Here is a 25,822-nt window from a genome sequence, read left to right as displayed (position 1 = left end):
AAAGAGAAATAGCAGTATAATACTGGGGGATTTAAAGTAAATAACTGTAGAAATTACAGAAAAGTCTAACAGTGCAGGCACTGCTCATCACCTGCGCAATACTATCCCAACAGTAAAGTGTGGAGATAGCAGCTGGGTGTTTTTCAGTGGCAGGGACTGGGGGACTCGTCAGGGTCGAAGCAAAGCTTAACACAGCAAAATATAGAGATAGCGTTAATTAAAACCTAGTCCAGAGCCCTCAGAACCTCAGACAGGGAAGGTTCACCTTCCAACAGGACAATGACCGTAAATATATAAAACATTTATTTTTGTGAGTGAATGCAGCACAATCGCGAACGTAAATGGATCACTTTAAAGGCGATTTCAATGTTTCAATTTTTTTGCACCCTCAGATTTTCAAATAGTTGTATCTCAGCCAAAAATTGACCCATGATTTTGTGGTCCAGGGTCATAATTTAACATGATTTAACATTATGTTTAAGTAGTTTAACATAAGGCAGCAACATATCAAAATGTGAAAAAAATTGAGGGGTTTGAAGACTTCCACAAGGCACTGTGTGTATATATATATATATATATATATATATATATATATATATATATATATATATATAGTGAGAGAGAGAGAGAGAGAGGGAGAGGGAATGGCAATAATTAACTTTATTATTTATATATATATATGGGGGGGGGGGGGGGGGGGAGACTTCGTTTTAGTGACCATATTCACATTTTACTGCAGTCAAAGCTTAACATAATGTCCGTTATTTTATTATTTGAGCTGTATAACCATTTTCAAAAAGTGGACACACACAAAAAGACACTTCTGTCTTGTTAAACTAGGAAATATAATTTATTGCATAAAAATTATATTTAGTTACAGTAAGAAGTCTAAACATTTATGTACAGTATTACTTTACAGCATTACATGAAGACTCAAAAAAGACTCCTGACTTCTTGTGTACCTTCTTTGATATAAAATAACATCTGAACAACAAAAAAAAAAAGGTTCAGCCACACTTGAGTATCCATGAACAGCAACTACCATCCAGAGAGAAGCAAAGCCCATTAAGCTTCACATGTGAAAGGCTCAAAGGCGTTTTCGTGTTACATCGACTGAGAGATGACTGCAGACATTTCAGAGCCATTTAAAAGCTTCAGAGTTCACAATTTCAATGTTATTTGCTGTCTTCGTCATGTAGAGGGTTAATAATAATACTCCGAACAAACTTCTCGTTGTTCATTGTGAGGGCGCAAGACAGTGACGGCCCAAAAGCTTCCTAAACAACTGAGGAGAACGGCACAGATGTCACGGATCCCTGACCCCCAATTACAGTCATTTTGTTTGCATTTATTATGGCTGAGAGGCCTAAGAGGTCCAGTTTCCCCCAGCTTAGATACAGCAGTGATCAAAAGAGGGAAAGTAACAAGATTCCCATTCCACATACTTCATACAAGAGACATCAAGACGTCCACAGATTCACTTTTTGTTGTGCACTTGCATAGTACTTATAATGGGAAAAGGGGACAACAGATATGATGAAGCCTGTTCATTTACTTTTTGTTTTGTTTTGTTTCCAGACATTTGAATGTCAGACATTACTGCAATCAACAGAGCACTTACGCCACCTTTCCAGGCTACTATTTATAATTTAAACAGCACGACTGACTGGCATCAAAACCTGAAAAGGGCTTTCTGCCATCCACACAATTTCATACTCTTTAACCAGTGCAGCATATATGCAGTACACTTTCCCAAGAAGGATCAAAGCATATTTAACCTCAGCGTAACATTTCAATTTCATTTCATCTCAGTTTCAATGACCAAAAAAAGTCAGCTCTTACTTGTGAGGTACATCACAAAAACCTTTAAATGCAAGCTTTAACTGCTATAGTGCCTCTTTTCAGTCAGAGACGAATGCAACATTGCAGCAGTTTAAAAAAAGAACATAACGGCAGTTACGAACAGAAGAGTGAAAAACGGTTATCCGCAAATAGGGATAATAACTTAAGTCCGTTCCCTATAGGAAACTAATATGAGTTTACCAGAAAGCTCTCCTGCATTACAAATGATCGACTGAATATAAAAAAGAGAGATAACGGAGGCTAATGGAACTGTGATCAGAGAAAGAAAAAGATTGGTCCTCTGCTAACGAGAACGCACAAATCCATTCCTGTATGCTATTTTCAAAAGACACACAGAAAATGATGCTTCAAACTAAAGTAAAAGTGAAGCAACTCTCCGAAGCATGTGGTTTGTTTCAAGTGAAATCCTTATGAAAGCTGATTTTAGTGCAGATGATTTTAGCTCCTTTTTTTTATCTGCCTTTTTTCCACCTTTACTCTTGTTTATTTGTATGAGAGCACGTTTCCTGAGGAGCTTGGCGCACTGCTGTTTTACCGGACACAGAATCTCAGTGTCTTTAAGCATCTAGCGGTCGCTAGGAAACAAAGCCAGCTGCTCGATGTGCAATGGCGTTAGATACTTTATACTTTCACACTTGCTATGTGTAGCAGTGTGTATCAGTATGATGCAACTATCATTTAATCATGAGCTGATACCAGCAAATGCACCAAAGAACGGACTTCTTTTTCAAACAACATCTCTGTTTTGTGATTGCAGCATCATCTCATTTGCTACATTTAGATATGTTTTATTCAAAGATCATCCAGAGCGCCTGACCACAGCTCATACGCGTTGCAATCCTTGGAATATTCTGCATGAGCACAAAGGAACTGAGGTAAAAGGCAAGTTGTAACGATGTACTGGAGTGCAGTTTTCCATCCGCTTGCATGAATTCTAGGTTTTTAGTGGCGAACGTGTCCCTTTTCACACTTTTTTTGATTGGCCGATCAGCAATCTCCGTCCGTCGTCATGACAACCAAGACCTCACTCTTGCCCATCTCTTCAAGAGCTGTCGCCAAGGAGACCAGGTCTGCGTCACCCTGGTGACAAGCTTCCCAAAGGTCTAGCAGCACACCTGTGGGGCTGGGTTTGGTTGCAAAGTAGTTCAGATACCTGAGGGAGAAACGTGGAAAGAGATGAAACCGTTCTCAACGTCTACGTCACGTGTATAAATAAATATGCTGATTTTTTTTTGGTGCCGTGAAAGATGCATGCAAAAAATACCTGTCAAAACCCAGGCTGCGAGCCAGCATTCTCCAGTCGCAACCGCGTGCGCTGGGGGCATCCAGACTGGCACAAATTTTCTGGCGTATGGATACGGGCAGTCGGAAAGCATATGGGCCCACTTGAGATGAAGGGAGACACGAACCACCTGCTGGCAATGGCGAGTGGGGAGGCAAGGTCTGAAGAGAAAACGCACAAACACAGGAAAAGAAGTCAGCGCCAGATACTATATTTTATTTTCAAATCATTCACTTGTGACTTGACAGAATAGGTCCTGCTGTTTTCTGTACCTCTTGGATGTCGGTGTTAAGCTGGAATATCTGTCCCTCCCCCTCCACCTGTCTGACACAGATCTTGCAGGTGAGCTGGGAAACCACCAGGCTTCCTCTCTCCAGACTGAAGGTGCAATGCAACGGCCGCTGACTCCCACTCCAAATGTGATAGAATGGGATTTCCTGAGACCACACACACAATTAAGAGGCACATTTTTAGTGAAATGGAACATCATGAATTACATGATCTGACGATGCTCAAATGGGTAACATTTTAATAATACTCATACACAATTTTGTACAAAAGTTTTAGATCGGTAAGGTTTTGTTGTTGTTTTTAATAAAAGTCTCTTCTGCTCACTAAGGCTGCATTTACTTGATCCAAAATACAGCAAAAACAGTAATATTGTGAAATATTTTTTTACAATTTAAAATAACTGTTTTCTATTTGAATAGATTTTAAAATGCAGTTTATTCTTGTGATGGCAAAGCTGTATTTTCAGCATTACTCCAGTCTTCAGTGTCACATGATCCTTCAGAAATAATTATAATATGCTGATTTGGTGCTCAAGAAACATTTATTATTATGATCAAATATTGAAAACAGTTGTGTGCAATTTTTTTAAGTATTAAAACAACAGCATTTAATTGAAATCAAAAGCTTTTGAACTATTATAAATGTATTTACTGTCATTTTTTGTCGATTTAATGCATTCTTGCTGAATAAAAGTATTAATTTCTTTCATTTGAACATTAAAGTTAACATGAAATACCATTTGCAACTCATTTCAGTTCTGTAATCTGATATAATTATGATGCATCAGATGCAGACAGGAACCAGCAGCCACTTGCATAAACTTGGCCACTTAAAGGGATGGTTCAACCAAAAATGAAAATGATGTCATCATTTACTCACCCTCAAGTTGTTCCAAACCTATATGAGTTTCTTTCTTCTGCTGAACACAAAGGAAGATATTTTGAAGAATGTTGGTAACCAGACAGTTGACGGTAACCACTTACATCCAATAGTATTTTTTTTTCTACTATGGAGGTCAATGGCTAACGTCAACTGTTTGATTACCAACATTCTTCAAAATATATTATTTTGTGTTCAACAGAAGAAAGAAACTCAGGTTTTGAACAACATGAGGGTGAATAAATGATGACATAATTTTCATTTTTGGGTGAACTATCCCTTTAAGACCGTCTTAAGAGCTAGTTTGATCAACTAGCAGATAGCCAACGGGTAATCAGTTATACATGTCCGTTTCAAAGTAACTAACTTTTTCAAATACTAACTTTTTAAGACTAGTCTAAGCAGTTCATGCAACCGGCCGCAGGTGTTTGGAGGAGAGGGATTGAAAACTAAGAGGGATTTGAGACAAAAATAGAAGTCGTTTCACAGATGGAGCAAGTTAATACTTTAAACCAAACAAAACAAGAAGAAATTCTAAACTCTAACCATATAACCAATAACAATACAAAATCTCTCACCTGATACTTAGCCAGGAGTTTACTCCTCCAATGCGAATGAGGAATGTCATGGATTGATAGCCGCAGGTTGTGGTAACTGTCCTTAAAGAGGAGGGGTTTGGGATCCTCTAGTAAAACCCCTCCCAGACTTCGCTCAACTTCTAATACTTCCTGCAATAAGATAAAGGCGAGATTTATACTTATTTTCAATCTAAACATTTTATTGGCAAAGTAAACTTGGGAAGGCCCATTAAGTGGGGCAGGCAGACTGACCTTAAGGGCATGTGGGGTGTCCTGTAAACAGTAGACCCTCAGGCTGTAGTCCAAGGAGAGGCACGGGGCCCGAGGAGCGAAGAGGGCCAACTGCAGTCTCTTACAGGCTGGCCGAGGGGGAGCCGACTGTCCCACCAGACCATACGTCCCCAGCTGCTCCATCAGAATATGACAGCTTTGCTCCTCCACCTGTAGGTAGCAGGGAGACGACAGATTCTCCTCTCCCACAGTTAGCACCTCCTAGTGGATGGGAGGAAAATAAAAATGTTACACTATGGCCTGGGCTGAATCCAAAATCGCCCCCTAAACCCTCATTCACTATTCCCTACGTTATTTCACTAATACTGAATTTCACTAATACTGAATCCAAAATCGCCCCCTAAACCCTCATTCACTATTCCCTACGTTATTTCACTAATACTGTTCACTTGAAGAAATGAATAAAAACAAGTTAGCGAATTCGGACAGCCGTTGAGCGTACATCGGTTTTACACTCGTTATTGCAGTGCAGTGTGGGATTGAATAAGTGCACTCAACAGAGTCCACTATGGTTTCGGACACCACAACAAATGGCCGTCCCCTCAGAAAACGCCCTATTTGAGGGTACAGGGGGCGATTTCGGATTCAGCCCTGGTTTCACAGACAGGCCTTAGATTAAGTAAGGATCAGGCTTTAGTTCAACTAGGACATTTAAGTAGGTTTTATAAACATGCCTTAGAATAATTAAAAAAACATTACTGGTGTGCATCTTGAGACAAAACAATGAAAGCAAAGCAAGTTGCTCTCATTGCATTTTAGTGCTTAAGCCTTGTCTGTGAAACCGAGGGTATGTTTAATGATGTGATGTCTGTCAAGAGTATATACTATCCTGATTTAACCTGTCATCCATTAACACTCATTATTCCTCTTGCTCTTTCAATTACCCAACCTCATCCTTCACTGATTTTCTGTCATTATCCAATGATCTATAGCCGCTCTCATTTTTCAGACATTATGCTCACCTCCCAGGAGCCTTGATGGTTCTGCATTTTGAGGGTGAGGGTCCAGTCTGGGGGCTCTAGCTGGGCACAGTGAGGCAGACTGAGGATTACAGGTCTGCTCAGCAGCATGCCGGAGGGTCCGCAGCTCACCACCGGACTTAATACCGTCTGACTACCATCTGATGGCAACCTGACACAAAACACAGAGCAAGAGGTGAGCAGCCTGACATCCATGCAACTCAAATTAAGTACAACATCAAAAGCACAACATCCCAAATTCTGTCCTCCTTTATTTTGAGTAATATTACATTAGAAATAGTCTGTTTTTCACTTATTTTTATCCTTTTTGCCACTTGTACTTATAATGATAGTGGAAAGGAAAGATTGGGTAAGTGGGATACGGAAATACTGCATGCCAGATTCAAACTTGTGTCGGCCACATGAGCACCAAGGCTCAGCCTCACTGTGCCAAAAAAGACATGCTAAGCCAGAGCTATGGCTCTAACAATTTTTTTTTATAGGTTTTTGAGAAAATTTAACATTTTGGCACCTACAAATGGTGAGAGGAAGACAAAGCTTGCAGTCTGAAAGCTTTGATGACACAGCAATATATATTTCATATTTGACAATAAAACAAAAACAGTAAAATAAATAAAGAAGAAGAAAAAAAGAGAGAGCCTCAGCAAAAAAGTCAGAGCTCAGACAACCATTCAAGACATATTTGTTTGTTTGTGTTTTTCTGCTGTGTCATATTTTTGAAATGTTATTTTTTTTCCAAATGCTGCCACAGGGGTCAACGCTTTTCTGCAGTCAATATTGCTTTGCAAGGACTGTCGAGATGTTTTGAACTGTTTGCAACTGCACAAAGTGACAGATAAATGCAAGTGTTATAAGTCTGGAAATGACAGTGGGATGGGGGCAGGGCACTGAGAAACTGTTTTAAGTGGCTGACTTACGTTGTTTTCTCCCATTTGTTTATAATGAGATACATCTCGTAGAACTTGCCCTGAGGAATCGTCCCTGGTGGAACCAACAGACTCACCCCTGGCAGGGAGAAGGGGGAATAGAGGTTAAAAAAATAAAACAATATACATTTTTAATTAAATACTTTCAGTATATAATTGCAGTATTTTGCACTGCAATGTGAGCTAAAATTTGAATTAAATATTTTTAATTTTGTTATATAAAAATGTATTATATATACAGTATATAACTCTGATTTTGTTTTACTTGGATCAGGTGTGGGCATGCAAAAAAATTTTTTTTGGTACAACAAACTAACAAATGTATCTAACATAAGAGGACTTGACTAACCCTCATCCTTCCCTCGCACTTTGTAATACATCTTTCCCAAATGACCCGAAGCCCTAAAATTATATCTTTTTTTTTTTTATATAATTTTTTTTTTTCTATTTTGAATGCAATTTTTTGGGAGATTTTTGGTTATTTTTTATATACTAGATTTGATCAATAAATAAATAGTAATTTAAGCACATTCCTCACATTCTTTCAACTTAAACTCAAAATAACTCACATTTTCAACCCTTTTATTTCAGCTCAAAATATCTTACATTGGGTGTCTTTGCCGACCTCTTGTGAAAAAAAAAAAATCAAAAAAAAAAAATATATATATATAAAGTATATATAACATGATATTAATATAACATGATATTTCATGACTCTTGCCACTAGATAGCCTTATAGCTCTATTTGGAGCAAATGAGCTGTTCCGCTGGACCCTTAAGTCAGTTCCCTTCAGTATGCATTCAGATACACATGTAGACATTATAAAATAATTTTTTGGTAAAGTTTTAGCATTTTTAGTTTGAATTTTGAGCATTTTTAGTTAGAATTTTGAGCATTTTTAGGTTTTTCTATGTGTACTGAAGCATTCCTCGCATTCCATTCATTCCTAAGGGGGTCAAATTGACCCACGAGGGAAGCATTTGTTACTTTTTAAATTTCAACTACAATTTTTTTATGTGTATTTGTGGTTCAAGTGTGACAGAAGTCCTAGGGTCTTGGACCCCTCTGATGAACACTCAATAAAAAATTTAAAAAAAAAAAAGAGTTTCGGGTCAAAATGACCCGAGGGAAGAATGAGGGCTTACAGAGATGGACATTATTGCAATAAAAAGCTATAAAAGTGTTAAATACGGCTCCTTTAAAGCCTATTACCCGTATTAGGGATGGTGAGACGGCCGCCCAGGGAGCCCAGTGTGGCGCTGGCACTGTGACTGGGCTCCCTGGGCAGTGTATGCCCACGGTAGTCTTTAGGTCCAGAGCCCACGGTCTTCAGGCTCATGATCTCCCCGTCAGTAGAGCCCGGGCCTGGCGGTAGCTCGAGGGAGGACATGGTAGAGGAGTTGTACACCTTAATCTTCAGGCTAGGAAGTGGGTCCAGCAGGGGAGACGTGGTCATGGGGATCTTATGCTGAGAGTCCAGGGTGGCCTGCTGCAGTGCGAAAAGCGGCCCGCGGAAGGTTCCGGCACTGGCTGTGAGGTCAGGAGGGGCTGTCGGATGCAGTAGGTGTGGATTATCTAACAAAGTAGAGAAGCGAAAAGAAGGAAATGTTTCTGGCTAGCTGCAAAGTTGCAAGAGAGGATTTGCCTAAGAAATGAGAGTTTTAAGGGTAGAGGATTTAAAAGAGGAGCCACATAAACAAGTTATAGCAGATTAAATACTTTTGAGAGAGCAGGTGACAGCAGGAGAAAGGATTAAAACTTAACATATATCGGGAAAAAAAGAGAGTTTATAATAGGCTTGAAGGGGTTGAGAGGAGTGAAAATGAAACATTAAAAAAAGTGAGAAAGAGAAAGTGAGGAAACACGGATGTCTCACCCTGTCGTGGCGGTTTGTAGTTGCCAGGGTGGAAGGCTGCAGTAAGGGCCGATGACGAATCTGTGATTTCACCGTGGAAATGGCGGCAGCTCCGGCGATAGACCAGGATGCCCACACACAGCACGAGGATAACGCTCAGCAACAAAGCCCCCACCAGCCCAGCGTACACCATTACACCAGCACCGGAGCCAAGAGCTGAGACACATACAGGTACAGATTTACTCATACATACAAACATGTCACTGATGTAAATAACTACATTATGCAACACAAAAACGTGAACAAAGGAAAATAAATAGGTTGGAAAAAGGAGAAGAGCTTAGTACCCAGACTTTAAACCATCAGCATAAAGTCTTGCAGCTTGTTCCATTCAAGAACAAGCCCCCTGAACAGCATGTAAAGAGACCAATCACAGTTTTTGTTTTGTTTTTGTGCACCATTTCCAGAGGTTAAGCCACCTTATTTTTAACTTAATTGCGGGTGCGACTGTTTGTAACTTGAATGTTTTTAGCCGTACAAAACAGCTTATTATGCAGCTTGATATTGCAAACTAGTATTTCTTAATAGTCGTAATTTAAACACTGGTTTGTAGCTAAAATAGTTTAACCATTTACTGCACTTTGTTATTGTTCTAGTTATTTACCTATAGACCTTAATCAGGGTAGTGCCATATTTAATGAAAGGAATAAAAATGTTGCAGTGAGGGATAGAAGTACAGTGTGTTTAATGGATTGTGCTGTTGTTTAACAACATACTGATTGTCTAGCTGACGAAACATCTTTCCGAAAAAGAAAAAGAAACTTTCAGTAGAGAAAAACTTTAAAAGTTGTGAGTTATAATAGAAATAATGTGATCTAGGACCTTTATGCAGTGCTTGACATTGTAAAGACTGTAAGTCTATCCCTCACAGCCTCAATTTCATCCGCTTTAAATTCGATATGGTGTCTAACCTGACTAAAGTCTAAAGCGGCTAATGTATTGGAAGTCTCACACATTCACAGAAAACAGCTTACTTCTGCGTTGCAAAATAAGGTGGATATGCAATACTTCATAATGTTGTTGTTTTTCCAGGAAGTTACATAGCACCGGCCAATCATCAGATTGTAACTGGTGATGCTTGCTATTTTTGTGGTCAGTAAACAGATTGTGGGTGGTCTGAGGATAATAAAAAGGGTCTAAAAGTTTGAACTTGTCTGAACAGTTGGGGGTGCTGTAGATCTAAGTCCACTGTGGGACTCTCTTCCCTGACTCCTGATCCCTGTCTCAACATACCTTGGTATACTATAAAAAGGCTTTAGGAGGAGAGTAGAGATAGAGGTGATCACATATTGTAGGTACTGCACTCAAGAGACATAGAGGAGAGAAAATGAGGAAGAGAGCAGATGCGTGTGAAGACTGAGAGTGGGTAAAAGGGCTCAAGTGAAGGGACGGAAGTGAATCTGACAGCCATCTTAACTTATTACAGCAAATGGAACCAAGCCGAATTAGGTGCGTTATTTTTTGGTGCTGAATGTCACATTGGTCTCAGAATATTAGCATCACTTGAACAGTAAGCTATACTATTGATCGCTCTGGGCCAGTATGATGCACAGTCATTAACTTCAATGTCTTCAAAAAGCACTCTATTTCTGAACCAAGGCTGCATATGTATTATACATCATTTTCCTGGAAGGCGTATGCACATTTTCCTGTGTGTGTGTGTGTTTATAAATTGCATAACTCTAATAATTGCATACTATACTGAACAGGACAACAACATCTTACACCTGAAAGTGACATTTAAATGGTAATCAAGAAAAATTATAAACCTATATAGAAGCTAAGCCAATAAAATCAAACAATATTTGGTCATTTTAAAACTCTCAGGCTAATACTATGTTCACTCGGCCTGTTAACAGAAGTAGGTGCTCCATGTCAGTTCAAAAATATTGTGACAGCTTAAACAATGTAAAATATTTGTGAATTTTTGTGAAAATTATATTTATTTTATATTTAAAATGACAATCAATTAAAATTGATAAAATAAAAATTAGTAAGAAAGATAAGAAGATAAATAAATATATAATCATAAAAAAAAACCTCCCAAAGCTGCACAAAATGTCTCAATGCCTGTAGATAATTTTAAAATGGACTGCTTATTCAATCAGTCAATCAATCAACCAATCAATCAACCAACCAACCAACCAATCAACCAGTCAATCACCAATAATAATAATAATAATAAAATAAAGCTGTAAAAAGTGTCTGTAGATCATTTAAACATAGACTGTGAGGTGCTGTCCACTATTTCATAATCTCAATTCACATATTTTCACTTCATTTCACACGGCCCTGTTTTATCATGCAAGACAAGTGTGCTGCGTATCTAGAGATGAACAGGAAAGAAATGACAGAGTGAAACAGTACACACACAAACACACACACATCATACATAAAGTATATTGCATCTTTTAGATTAATATTTCCAGTCGCTTTTTCATTGCTTTCACATAAGTAGCCGGGCACACAGACGGAGAGGGTGAAAAGTGGATGCAAAAAAATGTCAAATAAAAAAAAACACTGTTATTAAAATGAAAACTTACGATGGCTTGAATGTTCAATAGAAACCTTTTTATCTGTTAGGAAAAAGGCAAAAACAAAGAAAATGAAAATAATGAACAAGGATGGATGAGCAAAGTTATGAGCATAGATCAGAGATGACTGCAACTGAAAGTGGAACAAATAATCAATAAATGCAAATACAAGCAAATGAAACATCAAACCATAAACATTGAAATCAAAGGTTTATGGCGGGCAGAGCAAAAGTAAATATCTTACAGCTCTCGAGGGATGGTAGGCACTCATTTGTAGAATGAGAGGAATCATTTGTGAGAAGATTATATATATATAATATATATATATATGAATGTGTGTGTGTGTGTGTGTGTGTGTGCGAGCTGCATTATTAATGCTGGAATCTGGGTTGTGCTCCAACTTTAAGCCCAGACAGGCCGCACTAAAACTTCCAGTCTGCACTGTGTTCTGGCTGAGCAGTGTGTGCATATGTGAGTGTGTGAGCAAACTATTGATGTTCTCCTGAGAGTATTCATTGCTGTCAGCTGTGCTCTTCCAAAACCAGCCCAGGGATGAGCACCCACTGTCAAGATGAATCTGGCTCACCGTCACATGACTGATGTGTTTCTTCACTTGCTAGTATTAAAGTACATTTTGTCTGACTGCCCAAACCTCACCATTTACCCTCCTGTCCATCTGTGCTCGCCCGGAGCCCTGTGCCAACTCATTTCTGAGGATGTGAGGACCAACATTATTTTAGTACCATTTAAATACCATTATATATATTTTTAATTTTATTTAAAAAAATTCTGTTTTCATTTTAATTGTATTTAAAGTTTTAGTAATTTAATAGTGTTAGTAATTTACACTTTAAAGTTTTTTTTTATTTTTTTTTATGTGTTTTTTTTTGTTTTGTTTTTATTTTAGTACATCAAGTTAAACTAAATAAAAAGGGGAAATGTTGCCATAGCAACTATCTGAAATGAAGTTTATGTTTTTTATATTTTATTTTATTTTACAAATGTTTTTATTTAAGGTTTTAATTTTAGGTAGCTATACTACTTTAATTAGGACCAACTTCATATCTGTTACATACTCATTAGATTGGTAGTCACATTCCAAAAAAGTTGTCATTTTGTCACTGATGATGCTGGGTCATGTGACTTACTGCGGGCACACAGTCCCTCTGTGCAGTTCTTGCTCTCCATCATGCTGCCGCTGCAGTGACGTCCTCCGTTACGCGGTGGGGGCGCTTGACATTCACGACTGCGCCAGTGCGTGCACTCCGTCCCACACGCGGACCACTTGGCCCACTCCGTCCAGCCTCCATCCACTAGGAAAATACAAAACCAGTGATTACGCAGTGGATCATGTGTGAATCTGTTACTGGGGGGATATACAAGTGTGTCATGTGAAGTTGTAATAGATGTCAGTCTTCACCTGGACAGAGGGTGGTGCAGGTGACTCTTTGGAATGGTGGGCCATCACAGAAGGCTCCTCCATTGAGCGGTGCTGGATTGGTGCAGCTGCGTGTCCGTCGCTGCCAGCCCCGCCCACACTGAGCATTGCACTCTGACCACTCTGTCCAGGATGACCAACCCCCACTCACTAAGGAAGGAAAACCAGATACACATATACATATCATGAGACATGCAGTTTGATCTGAGGAGAATGGAGCCTTTTAGCTTCAGTAACTGGACTATAAAAGAAGAAGAAAAACAAGCAGCAATGCAAAAGGAACCACTTTGAGCCATACAGCAGGATAAGATGTACAAGAGAGTTGCACATTATATCATATTATCTGAGGGATAATGTACAGTCAGTCAGACATTATCATTACATAAACGACCAGGACCCCAATTTGAAGCAGAGAGGGTCCTGAAACATCCTGAAGGAGTTTGTTTCGCAACAATGACCAGATTAATGTATTTTGTCCTGTGTGGTACACAGGTGTTTACCAAATAAATAAACATGAAATATTGATTTTGTGCTGAAATATTGTTATGGAAACTAGTGTTTCAAAAGCTTGGGGTTGGTAAGATTGTTTTAATGTTTTTGAAAAGGAGTCTCTTATGCTCACCCAACAATGCATTTATTTGATCAAAAATACAGTAAAAACTGTAATATTGGTAAATATCATTACAATTTAAATTAATTTTTCTATTTGAATATATTTTAAAATGTAATTTATTCCTGTGATGCCAAAGCTGAATTTTCAGCATCATTACTCAAGTCTTCAGTGTCACATGATCCCTCTGAGATCATTCTAATATGCTGAATATTATCAATGTTGAAAACAGTTGTGCTTCTTAATATTTTTGAGGCAAGCATGAAACATTTTTTCAGGATTCTTTTCACAAGAACAGCATTTATTTAAAATCTTTTGTATATCTTTACTGTCACTTTGTTTTGATCAATTTAATGCATCCTTGCTGAATAAAAATAGAAGTTTATTTTATCTTACAGATCCCAAACTTTTAAATGGTAGTGTATATATTTGAACTTTTTGATTATGTGAGAAGAAAAATAACACAATAGAGAGTAATACAAAAGACATCAAAGTAGCACAGTGTAGGTCACAGGTCAAATGTACAGTTATCGATGATTATAGACTGTAGAATGCTGGAACTGACCAATAAGGATCAAGTATTTCAGAGGGTGATTCTAGTACTCTTCCCCTTGATAGATTCTTTCAGTGATTCAGATGGCTGCAGGGATTCTGATTGGTTAAGTGGTTACCGTAGACGATGAGTGTGGCAGTGCTGCTGCGTCGCTTAGCGACCACATTGCGAGCCACACAGGTGTAGTTAGCCGTGTCAGAGAGTCGAGCCTGCTTGATGATTAGGTCATGGTCGATGGTAATTAGAAAGTTAGAATCCAGCGCCGGGTCAATGAGCTCTTCGTTCTTCAGCCAGTCCACCTGTGACATTATAAAAAATTGATCCATTCAGTTTGTAGAAGAGTGATGTGTTTCTGGACCAAAAACTGCACTTAAAATTATTTGAATAGAAAATTAAAAAGCACCATGCTCTGAATACAAAAGAGGTGTAATTTAATGAAACTGAACAGTGTCAAATATCCTGTGAGGTTGAAAGTTTTATCAAAGCCTGAAGAGTGTAAACATCAAGCAATCAATCATTGTTTGTTTGTTTGTTACTTTGCATTGAACAAACTGAAAAAAACTCCAGATGGAGGTTGAGACAACAACAGAAAGGATGGGAAGGCGAGATGGCACCTCAGCAGGCGGGATGCCCTCTGGTGGACGACACTGCAACAAGACTTCCTGCTCCAGACGCACCTCCCTGCCAAGAGGCTCCTGCTCAAAGTTCTTCCTTAGGTCTGATAAACACAGAAATTATTTTTTAAAGCAAAACAAACAACAAAAAAGTGTTTCCATTTGTTTAAATTATAAGCTAAGTATTATTCATATGTGTTCTGGATTGAAGTAGCAATAGCAAAAATAGTGAGCGTTCTATAGTCAAAATTCTTGGTTTCTCTTCAGGAGCTGTCTTCTAAAAAGGCATGTCACAGCAACAGATCACATAAGCTGCTGAACACAAACTCACAGGCGATGCGGACGTAAGCCCGCCGGCTCTTTGTGGTGCCTGCCGAGCTCCAGGCAACACACTGGCACCAATAATCCTCCAGCCCAAACAGCTCCTCTACCTGCGTCCGGGAGACAGAGATGTCTACTTCTCTCACTACCAGACCTAAGACAGGGAAAAAGAAAAGAATATGTCAATCAAGTTTTAAACATACGTGTTACTGAGTGAAATTGCAAGCTCCCACACTGTGCTTTTTATTTAAAAAATAATAGTTGCATTTACATTGATGCATTTGGCAGATATAATAAAAGATATATAATTATAAAAAATTATATATATAATAAAAAATATAAATAATAAAATATATTATTATAAAATAATAATATAACATCAATACAAAATGAATAAACATTTATAAAATAATAAATAAATTAAATGTTTTTTAAAAAATCATGAAAATAAAATAATAAAAATGTATACAAAATATTTACAATAATGTAAAGCTAATGTAAATATAGTTATTAGGAAGATTATAAGTACTTAAGAAAAATAAGCTTGATCGGGGCAGACAGGGTGAAACAGTTTTGATAATTTTATGATTCAGGCTTCCCTCACAGATCTTATGGCCATAGCCGTGTTTACTGACATGCAAGTAGACTATAAAGTACACAGTATGTTGACAACCACTTCTTAATAAATGACTTTGACTATTCCAGTACTGTCAGTAAAGAAAAATCACAACATCACAGCATACACTGACATCCTAGAGAATGTTAAAGAGGTATAAGCCATGAACCAAACCCACCAGCTACAAGGTGAATCACAACATTACAAACTTCAATTTGAAGCAAAAAAGAATTTGAAAATTGGACAAAAAAAGGGTACAAGATTGTAGAGGAAAAAAACTACAATCCTTCGAAGCATAGCGAATGACACAATTGGATTAAAAACGACAGATAACTATAAAACTATTGATCTAAAGATTTTGATTGTTTATAGAAAAAACATATATGTTGTATAACTTTATAAGTTATCGTTCAAAATAATTTCCTCTGTGGAGAAAATGAATGGAATTTTTATTTCCGGAACTCGACTGTTGCACTCTATTCTGTACTGCCAGCTTTGTGGAATCAGCCTGGAAAGAGGGTTTTCCTATTCTACAGTACACAGAAACTTCAGCAGGTCAAGACCTGAACCCCACTAAACACTTGTGGGATGAACTGAAATGTCTAACTCCATATTAATGTCCATAGAAGTAAAATTAAATGTTCAACAACACATAAGTCTCGTGTTCAGGTGTCCACATCTTCTGGTCAATATGGCAAACTTTACCTGTAATAGGGTCCAGACTCTCCTTGGTCACATGGTCATTCTGGTTCACCCATTCTCCGTTGCATTTGAAGTATATTTGAGTGGCTGGAGCAGCCTTGCAGGAAAGTTTGACAGGTCTGTTTTTCACTATGAAGGCATCCTCTGGCTCGCTCTGGAATTCCGGCAATGGTTCGGCCGGCGCAGACGGAAACGAGTCCGGGAGAACTTCGCTGTAATCGCTGCCATCTACAAAAACAAAGAGAGAGCTGTAAGAACATGTGTACGGTTTACACAAGTCTGTATTCACAAGCGTGTATCTGTCACAGCAAATGAGTTTGGCCTCAGGGGTAATGGCGAGACAGTCGGTGTGTGTGGAGACAGCCTTGGTCCCTGACATTTCAGGTGTACTCTAGTAATACAGCATTTGCTCTTCTCCTTCCCGAGGAGTCCAAACAGACGAAAGATGAAGGTGGGGGAGCTTGACCTTCCATTGAAACACCCAGTGATCACTCATTATCCCCTGACATTTTCCCAGTGACAGATCCCTCACAGCACCACAGCACAGCACTCATCCAGGGGGCCAGCGTGTTTCATGGCTCCGCAGCCGGGACCTGTCACCTCCAACACGACAATGCTGTTAACCTTTCAAGCATTAAACGCTACACAGGCTATTGACTACCAAGTGAAAATGAGGTCTGTAGACACCTGCGCCGCGGGGCAAAATGGAAAAGTTGTTGGTCTGCACTTTCGGTGATTTGTAGCACACAACACTTTTCCAAGCTGACAAAATTTTTTAGGTTTGTCAACTGTGAAATGGCATTTTTCTGACTAACCTTAATTATGTGCTATAACTTAAAAGCATGTGTTCAGACAGTAAATGTCCTTCGTTTCCCCCTTCCCCCAATTCAATACAAGGTTAATGCGCAACATTTGTTTTCATTTACTATTCTTCCCTAGTCTGCACCGTCAAGCCTAAATATTTATCCCAGAGTTGCTCTTTCATTGACAGGCATAATCACAAATGACAACAAAGGCAATTACAAACAAACAAAAAAAGACTCTGAGCGAGATGACAACTCCCTTTGGCCGTACCAGGGGGAAGTTCGGCCATTAAACTGCAGAGGCTCTCATGGTTGAAGAAACAGCATGAGTTTAATTATCACGCACGTACAAGTATCATCATTTGGCATTGTAATGATGTGCTAAAATATTTCTGATGGCACAGCTTAGCTTTCTGCAGTGCAAGAGCATTGTTTAGTTCTCATTCATATCCTGATGCTGAAGGACATCATAAGTGCTCTGAAGGCTGACACGCGGGTCAACCGTCTTCGTGCACCTCTGTGTTTGATGGAGCAAGCGTGTGTGAGAGGTACAGGGGTCTGGACTTGTCCGCAGACTGCAGATGTGAAAGAGGTGAGGGAAGAGCAAACTGAAAATTGGATTTGGGAGGGTGTTTTCACATACAAAGAGGGAGGAACACTATACAGGTCAGTTCAAAATAGAAAGGGCAGAAAAGAGGGAGAATAAAAGAGAAAGAGAAAGAGAGCAAACAAACTAGGCTTGACCAGTTTTGTTGAATAACTGTAAACATAGATACTGTTATGCAAGAAAAATTGCAGTACAGTATAAAGTATTAGTATTACCAAAGACCAGAATACACTAATGCGTTATCACCAACATTTATATTATATCATATTTAGTGCTATTTCAGATAATATCGCTTTCACACTGGGCTGTTATTGGAACTGGCCACCAGGGTGGTCCCACGAGAACTACATTTTCCCATAGGTCCATTTTCCTGGTTGCATTCGCACCGCCAATAGATGTAAGCTGGCCGAAAGTGATATTTGTGATAATTTAGATGGAATGTAAACATACTGTAAGTTATGTGATTGAAAGAGACAAAATCTCCAACAACAACTTAAAGTGCTACATATCATCGAGGCTGAGTAAAAAAACACAACGTGCAGACAGGTAAATACCATCCACCACTGTGTTCCATGTTTGTGGAGTAAGTATAAACTGGTACCAGTGTTTCTGGTACCATATGGCATGCGTTCGGCCAATCAACGTACACTTGCGTCACTGGTAGTTCCTATTGTGCTGGGTTAGACCCAACTCTTAGTTAATGTAGTCCCCCCCAAAAGTTGTTCCTATAATTAAAATCTTTCCTTGTTCCTGGTGCGAACATGCCAAAAAGCGGGTAATTCCACCAATAGGAACTATTCCTATTCCAAACGTTCCTCCGGTGAGAAAGCCCATAATATCTCAATATTATTTAAGACACGGCGTCTTGAGATTTGACTTCACAACACATGCTGAAATGGGTGAAGCCCTGTGTAGTGTTATTGTGTGCGTTACACACAACAAAATCTAATTTATCAACACGCACATCAGATAGGTCAGTGGCTGGAAGGCCACTAGAAGGTCCTAGCAGAAAGTGTCAGTCCAACTTTGTGTCATTATGTGACAGCTACGTCCTTTCTCCAAGCTCACGGTGAGAAAACATTAAAAGACACATATCTATGTATCTATCTATTTAGAAATAAAGTAAAATAAAATAAAATATATTCTATCTATCTATTGATCGGGGTCACAAACCATAAAAAGCATTCTTTCGCAATTTCAACCATAGAAGATGCTGTTAATATATCATTTTCACCATTATACTCTCCATATCACAAAAAAAGATACTTTAACACAGAGATTCAATCATTTCAGTACTTTAACAGATATTGCTCTGCTTTTCCAGAGACGAATGTGTATTGTGCACTGACTAACTCTGCATCTCTATTTTCTCTCTCTCTCGTCCCTTTTCTCCTTTCCTCCCTTTGTGTCATTCTCTCCTCCGACAGCTGTCAGCTTGTCTTTTTCAGACTTTGACTTCTCTGTCGATAAGCAATTGTGTTTCTCTTTTTCCACAGTACCTCCATATGGCATCGATTGCTACAGAAAATCACCAGTCAAAAACATAGCCTGTCATTCCCTGTCACACACAGAGAGAAAAAAAGCAAGACATTTTGTCGAAACAACAAGAGAAGCCGAGTGAGAATGTGTACGAGAGTTCCTCACGTGTGTGTGTGTGTGTGTGTGTGTATGTGTGTGAATGCAGGATCTTTTGGGTGACAAAGCCTGTGTGAAAGTCAGTGTGAAACAGACAGAATCAGTGAGACAGAGATACAGACTGAACACATGGAAAGATGTCAGTTTTTAAATGCACAGACCAACTGAAAATAAATGTTTATTTATTTGTCTTTCTATCAGTCTGTCCATCTATCCATTCATAAAATAGATAATGATAAAACAATAAAACAAGATAATGTTTTTTTTCCGTTATTTTTGGATGAGCGGTTTGACAAACACAAAATCGTTGGCCCTCCATTGGGTCGGACACTAACTTTACAAAGATTGCTCTCAAACATAGTTTGAAGAGCAGACACGAATACCCATCAGGCATTTTTGGCAGCCCACAATTTAGCTGAAATGGTCCTGGCACTTCTAAAAAGAGGGAAGCTCTTAAGAGGCCCCCAACTGCAGGTCTTTTATCACGGTAATGATAGACAAGACACAGCCGGGACCAAAGCCTCCCAGATCTCGGTCTCTGGGAAGGGTGTAAACATCCACACATATGTGCAAACAACCACACATACTCATGAACACAAAAAAAACAAGAAAACATCCAAATCAAAGGCAGCTGCACTTTTGGGATGTGTGAGAAGCGATTCAGGAGTTAAGATTGCGATGGAAGAGAAACAGAAATGCTCAAAGGGCCAACACACAGCTAGAAATGATGTGGACTAAAATCAGATGTCTTGTCTCTCACACACACAAAAGAACAATGGCAAGTCAAAATTTATACACAAAAGAATGGTGACGCTCACTCTGAAAGCCACAGAGGGTGTCAGACAGTGTAATTTTGCTAGCTCCAGAAGGTCTGCAGTCATGGGAGCCACACTTTATCATTAGCTTACAAGGGCTGTCATTACCGTACACAAAAAAAATATTGACTACTGCTTTACCCCCAACTTTGCAGCTCTCTTCATGATGCTTTTAAAACCTAGAGCGTCTGGACTTCATCAATGCTGAGAATCAACATTTCTCTACAGTCAGACCACAAGTGGTGAAAATGGGTGATAAAATCCTGCCCACAGAGACTTTAAGTACTAGCATGTCTCAACTCTTCTACCCAAAAGTGATCTTGACTACTCGCCTATATTAGCCTTTTTGATTTACAGAAATGCAGTGAGGATATACTGCTCTGAAAGATCATAATTAATGCTTCACCCAAAAAATATTTACTCGCCCTCATATTGTCCCAAACCTTCCGTCTTCCGTGAAACACAAAAAATAACATTTTATGAATGTTGGTTAAAGGTTTTGGTGATCACTGACTACCATTGTATCGACCAAAAAGAAAAAGAAAAAGAAAATTCTTCCTCCTGTGGAACCTAAAATAAGATATTTCAAGAAAATCATACAGGTTTGTAACGACAATGTTGATCTGTTCAAACACACATTATACCACTCACTCGACACAAAACAGGTAGAACTGCAAAAACACACTCTACAAATTCAAAAAAGTATTACCACTTTACAGCAATTTGCATAGCAAACAGCTAGTGTTACTGACTCATTTAAGATATAACCTTGATATAACCTGAGCTACTCCAACCTGTTATGATTTATCTTTACTCAAAACAATATCCTTCTTATTCCTGTGATTGTATCTGATTGGATGAGGCAAAAAAAAAAAAAAAACGGCTGATTTACAGACACCTGTTGTCACACACATCAGTTCAATTATATATTAATGCATCATGTTGCCATGTTGCTTGGCAACCGTAATCAGCCTATGGGTAATTTAATGGACAATATTACTTGGCAGAAGAACTGTGTTTGTGATTATTGTTATTAAAAAATGAAATTATGTACTGAACATTGGGTTATATTCTATTGCTGTTTATGAAAGGAATACACTACTATTAAAAAATGTGGGGTCGTAAGAATGTTTTTTAAAAAATAAACCTCTTATGCTCACCAAGCCCACCATTTATTTAATCAAAATACAGTAAAATCAGTAATGTTGCGAAATATTAATACAATTTAAAATAAAGGGTTTACCATTGTAATATATTTTAAAATGTAATTTATTCTTGTAGTGACAAGAAAGCTGAATTTTCAGCATCATTACCCCAGTCATTACGAGTCACATGATCCTTCAGAAATCAGTCTTGAGTTGAGTTGAGTGGTGCTGATCAAAATTTTTGTGAAAAACATACTTATTTTCAGTATTCTGAATAGAAAGGTAAAAAAGATTTACCATGTTTACAGGAATTTATTGTGGTAAGATAACTGTAATGTATGACAGCTTATTGTTGTATTTGTATGGTTGTATCATCATTCCCACTACATGTCTGAGAGAGGTTTCCCTGTCTGTCTCTAGTAAACATAACATGATCATTTGAGTTATTTCTCAGTAATAGCCAAGCTATATCCTGCTGATGATGAGGGCGCTGTGTCTGAGGAAGTGACACAGAGCGGAGCTGACAGGAATATTCTCTCAGCATCTCTGCTAACCACAGTAGTCATAGCAGAAATGATCTTATAATGGCTGCATCATTACTGACACAATCACCTCTTTCAAACACACACAAATTCACTCAGGGTACAAAAATAATACTTTCAAAGCATCAAATGAGAGTAAATATTGGCTTTAGTAATTAAATAAAAAAGTTATATCAACGTAAGTGACACAAGCTATTTAAAACAAAGAAAACATCTGTCGTGACGTGCATCTAACAACTTTTAACACAATGGAAAATTTACCATAAGAAGCTTATCTAGAAACGTTTATTTATAATGTTTATTTCAAACTACTGTTCAAAACAACTTAATACTTTTATTAAGCAAGGATGCATTAAATTGATCAAAAGTGACAGTAAAGACTAACATTTTCACAAAATATTTATTTTAAATAAATGCAGTTCTTTTGAACTTTATATTGTTTAAATAGCCTAAACCTGTACACAACTGTACAACACAATTATGATAATTATGAGAAATGTTTCTTGAGCACCAAATCAGCATATTAGAATGATCATGTGACACTGAAAACTAGAGTAATGATGCTGAAAATTCAGCTTTGCCATCACAGGAATAAGTTACCGTTTTAAATTATACTAAAATAGAAAGCTGTTATTATAAATTATAATATGTCACAATATTACACTTTTTACTCAAATTTTTGATCTGACAAATGCAGCCAAAACACATACACAACATTTTTTTTTTTTTTTAACAGTGCAGGTATATGGACTATTTGTTGCATTAAGCCAACGAAAAAAAAAAACTGACCTAATTTTTTTGCAACTAATATATATATATAGAACAACTATTTCATGGGCAGTAAGAAATATTTATACCCAGTATACCCGCTGGCAGGTGTATAAAAAAAGTTAATTTTGGACCGACACACACCTTCTTTGTGTGTGAAGTTTCTTTATCATTGTAATAGGCACTACAAACAAAAGTGTATGTGTGTGTGTTCGTGTTCTAAACACTACCAACACCATCATCATCAGGTTCTCCACAGTAACACTGTAGTAATGGCACGCAAGTTGGACTAAAGAAAGACAGTGATAGATGGATAATAAAACATCACCTGGTGCTTCTTATAGGACAATTACTAGTGATTGATATTCCAAGAGTTTACACGCACACACTAATATCTGAAATGGAGCTAGGACAAAAACGCAATAAATGTCTATTAATCTTAGTCTAACACAACTGGCCATATTTAAATCCATTCAGAATTCTTTGGATTTCCTCTAAATTGCAGCACAGAAAATTAGATGGGGAACAGAAGTACCATGGAAGAACATGAAACAAATCAAGGAAAAGGTGTGAAGAGGACAGGAGGAAAAGGATAAGATTGACTGAGAACTGATAAAAACCACTCGAGACAGGAAGAGAGAGTGACACTGCTTACCAAAGAGTGTGTTTATATAAACACTGCGAGTAAGGTGTATATTGACAGGTTTCGGCAGTCCATTAGAACATCTAAAGTAAAGAAAGTACTAACATGGATGGCAGATCTACAAGGTCACGCTGAGTTCACTGCACACATAAACAAACTACATCTTTACTAGCTAAATTGCCATGCACACAGCCTAAAGGAGGAGGCAAAACGTGTTTGGAAAAACTGAGTGATTGCAGAGGGCAAGAGATACAAAACATAAAAGAAAAAAGCAATCAGTTAATATAAAATACATATTTCATCCTGGATGGATTTCCCAGAATGCCCTTCACTTTATCATTCTCCATTTTCCCTCTAATCTGAATCAGAATCAACACTTCTTGTCTAGGACAGTACAGCTTCTCATCATCTCTCCGATACACACAACCACACACACGGCAAGATGTAAACACTAGCATGTACAACCACACATGTTCTACTCAAATGAGGTGCGAGATGAAGATCTAAGAATAATGGCTCGGGGAATCATCATGGCAACAGAAATGTCACGCCTTTGATTGAATCTAGCATGTTAACAAGCTCTAGTGTGTGACAGGGCTATTTCTGTCCTCCGTGTATGTGGGTATGTGTGTGAGTGTGGATTGAGTCTCCAGGGTGGCTGGCAGATTGGCATAGGTGAGGGTTTGTGGGAAACAGATATTTGAACTGACAAGAATGCTGCTCTCAACCATTCAGCACATTTTAAGAGCCGCCGGACAAATATGCACGTGCATGCACACGCAAGCAGGTGCCTAGGTCCCTTGGGAGATGTATGTTAGTGTGTAAACAGACACAAAGAACGCATGTCATGAACATATTTGATTATTTGCATAAGAGCTGGGCTTGACTCCACCCCTCCAGTCAGACATGCCCACTCCCCCAGGCTTTATAATTACCACTGAGAGAATTAACGAACAGCAGCTGTGGTGTGTTTGCTCTTAAAGGTGGGTTAAGCTATATTTCAAAAACGCTGTTGGACATTGTTGATATTTGAAATCAACCCAAACAAACACACCCCTCTCTTCAATGCTCCGCCTCCAAAACTCACCCTCCAATCCTAACCGCCCTGCTCCGAGTCGGTCTCGAAACCTGATCGCCGGCATGTGAGGCAAGTGCACTAACTCAGCGCGACTCTCACTAGCTGGTGTGCGTTACGCATGCAATCCAAGAGTGGATGTCTGTTTATCATAGCAGAAGCGCAACAAAATAATGCTTCACAAAATTACAAGTAATTACATACAAGATTTAGTTGTTAGTTGTTACTCAGTTGTGGAACGGAATCAAAGCAACATCCGCGTCTGTTTTCAGGCCTTCCCGCTTAGCTCTCTCCAGCGCTGTAAGGCTTTTCTAATATTAACACGGGTCCTAAAGATCTTTCCTGATCATAACCCTTCATTTTTCAAGGATATTCTTCTGAGCTTTTCTCTTTTGTATTGTGTTTCATCTCTATTTCTGCACTATTTCTTCAAATCTCTCTCTTGCTCATTCTCTTTTCCTCCACCGTCATACGCCCCCTAATGCTGATTGGCTACACACGTTTGTTGTTGTTGTTCGTGTGTCGGTCCGCTTACCCCACCTTTAATATCAAAAGTTGGTTGTCATTTCCAAAAAATATTGTATAAAATCCAATTTGCCACCAGTGTTAAGAACATTAACTTGGAATGGCAGAAAACATTAAAGATATATTTTCGATATTGAAATCTGGCTCCACAAATGGTATGAGTTTGGGTAGGACGTTTATCAGTGGATCAATGGAAAAACGTTAGGGTAAAAAAATATATTTTTGCTTCCTTTGGAAAACTGTTTCAAAATAGCTTTGGATAAAACATTGGCTAAATTAACATGTAGAGTAAATTAAAGGCTGATTCTCACTAAAAATAAAAATGATGTCACTATTTACTCACCTTGATGACATTTCCAAACCAGCTTGCTTTTCTTACTTCCATGGAAGACAAAAAGTGAATATTTCAAAGAATATTTTATATTATGTTTATAAAATATAGTAAAAAATTATATACGTTTGCAATATATATAATGTATTACAGTAATAAATAATAAAATAGTCAATGTATGTTAGCCATAAATATGCATGTGTGAGTATATATATTGTATATAATAAAATAGAACGAGCAAAAGCTTCAAATGACAAAGCATCAAATGTATCATAGTAGCATAACAGTGGTCTACACGACTCAGTTTTATGAGTATGGAACAACATGATGATAAGTAACTGATGGCAGAATTACATTTTTGGATCTAAATCAGGTGTTCCTGAGTTTGAAATATGTCTACGGCTGCATCCGAAATCGCATACTTCCCTACTATAATAGTAGGCGAAAAAAAGTATGTGGCAAAAGTAGTATGTCCGAATTCACAGTACTCATAAAAGAGTTGGCAAAAAGTCCCCAGATGACCTACTACTTCCGGCAAG

At 38.2% G+C, this 25,822-nt stretch overlaps 1 protein-coding gene across 4 annotated transcripts in view; it reads right to left on the bottom strand.

The window, feature by feature from the left end:
- Nucleotides 1-1,173: 1,173 nt before the first annotated feature.
- The window catches only part of unc5b (unc-5 netrin receptor B), a 57,199-nt gene continuing 32,550 nt past the window's right edge, over nucleotides 1,174-25,822 (bottom strand). For 2 of the 4 annotated variants that reach the window (XM_082154784.1, XM_082154785.1), the window contains exons 2-17: nucleotides 16,398-16,622; nucleotides 15,087-15,230; nucleotides 14,756-14,859; nucleotides 14,260-14,440; nucleotides 12,961-13,128; nucleotides 12,689-12,853; nucleotides 11,550-11,582; nucleotides 8,968-9,162; nucleotides 8,304-8,666; nucleotides 7,082-7,169; nucleotides 6,147-6,315; nucleotides 5,146-5,385; nucleotides 4,894-5,043; nucleotides 3,418-3,582; nucleotides 3,128-3,306; nucleotides 1,174-3,016 (exon numbers count right to left, since the gene is read on the bottom strand). In XM_082154784.1, the coding sequence (XP_082010910.1) occupies nucleotides 2,851-3,016; nucleotides 3,128-3,306; nucleotides 3,418-3,582; nucleotides 4,894-5,043; nucleotides 5,146-5,385; nucleotides 6,147-6,315; nucleotides 7,082-7,169; nucleotides 8,304-8,666; nucleotides 8,968-9,162; nucleotides 11,550-11,582; nucleotides 12,689-12,853; nucleotides 12,961-13,128; nucleotides 14,260-14,440; nucleotides 14,756-14,859; nucleotides 15,087-15,230; nucleotides 16,398-16,622 (2,735 nt within the window). In that variant the 3' untranslated portion in view covers nucleotides 1,174-2,850. The remainder of the gene's footprint in view (nucleotides 3,017-3,127; nucleotides 3,307-3,417; nucleotides 3,583-4,893; nucleotides 5,044-5,145; nucleotides 5,386-6,146; nucleotides 6,316-7,081; nucleotides 7,170-8,303; nucleotides 8,667-8,967; nucleotides 9,163-11,549; nucleotides 11,583-12,688; nucleotides 12,854-12,960; nucleotides 13,129-14,259; nucleotides 14,441-14,755; nucleotides 14,860-15,086; nucleotides 15,231-16,397; nucleotides 16,623-25,822) is intronic. The other 2 variants (XM_082154786.1, XM_082154787.1) reach the window with 2 other exon arrangements.

The sequence above is a fragment of the Leuciscus leuciscus genome (assembly GCF_965113295.1).
Source record: "Leuciscus leuciscus genome assembly, chromosome: 22".
NCBI lineage: Eukaryota > Metazoa > Chordata > Actinopteri > Cypriniformes > Leuciscidae > Leuciscus > Leuciscus leuciscus.
Note: the sequence above shows the minus strand (reverse complement) of the source record. Positions and strands in the feature narration are given on the sequence as shown.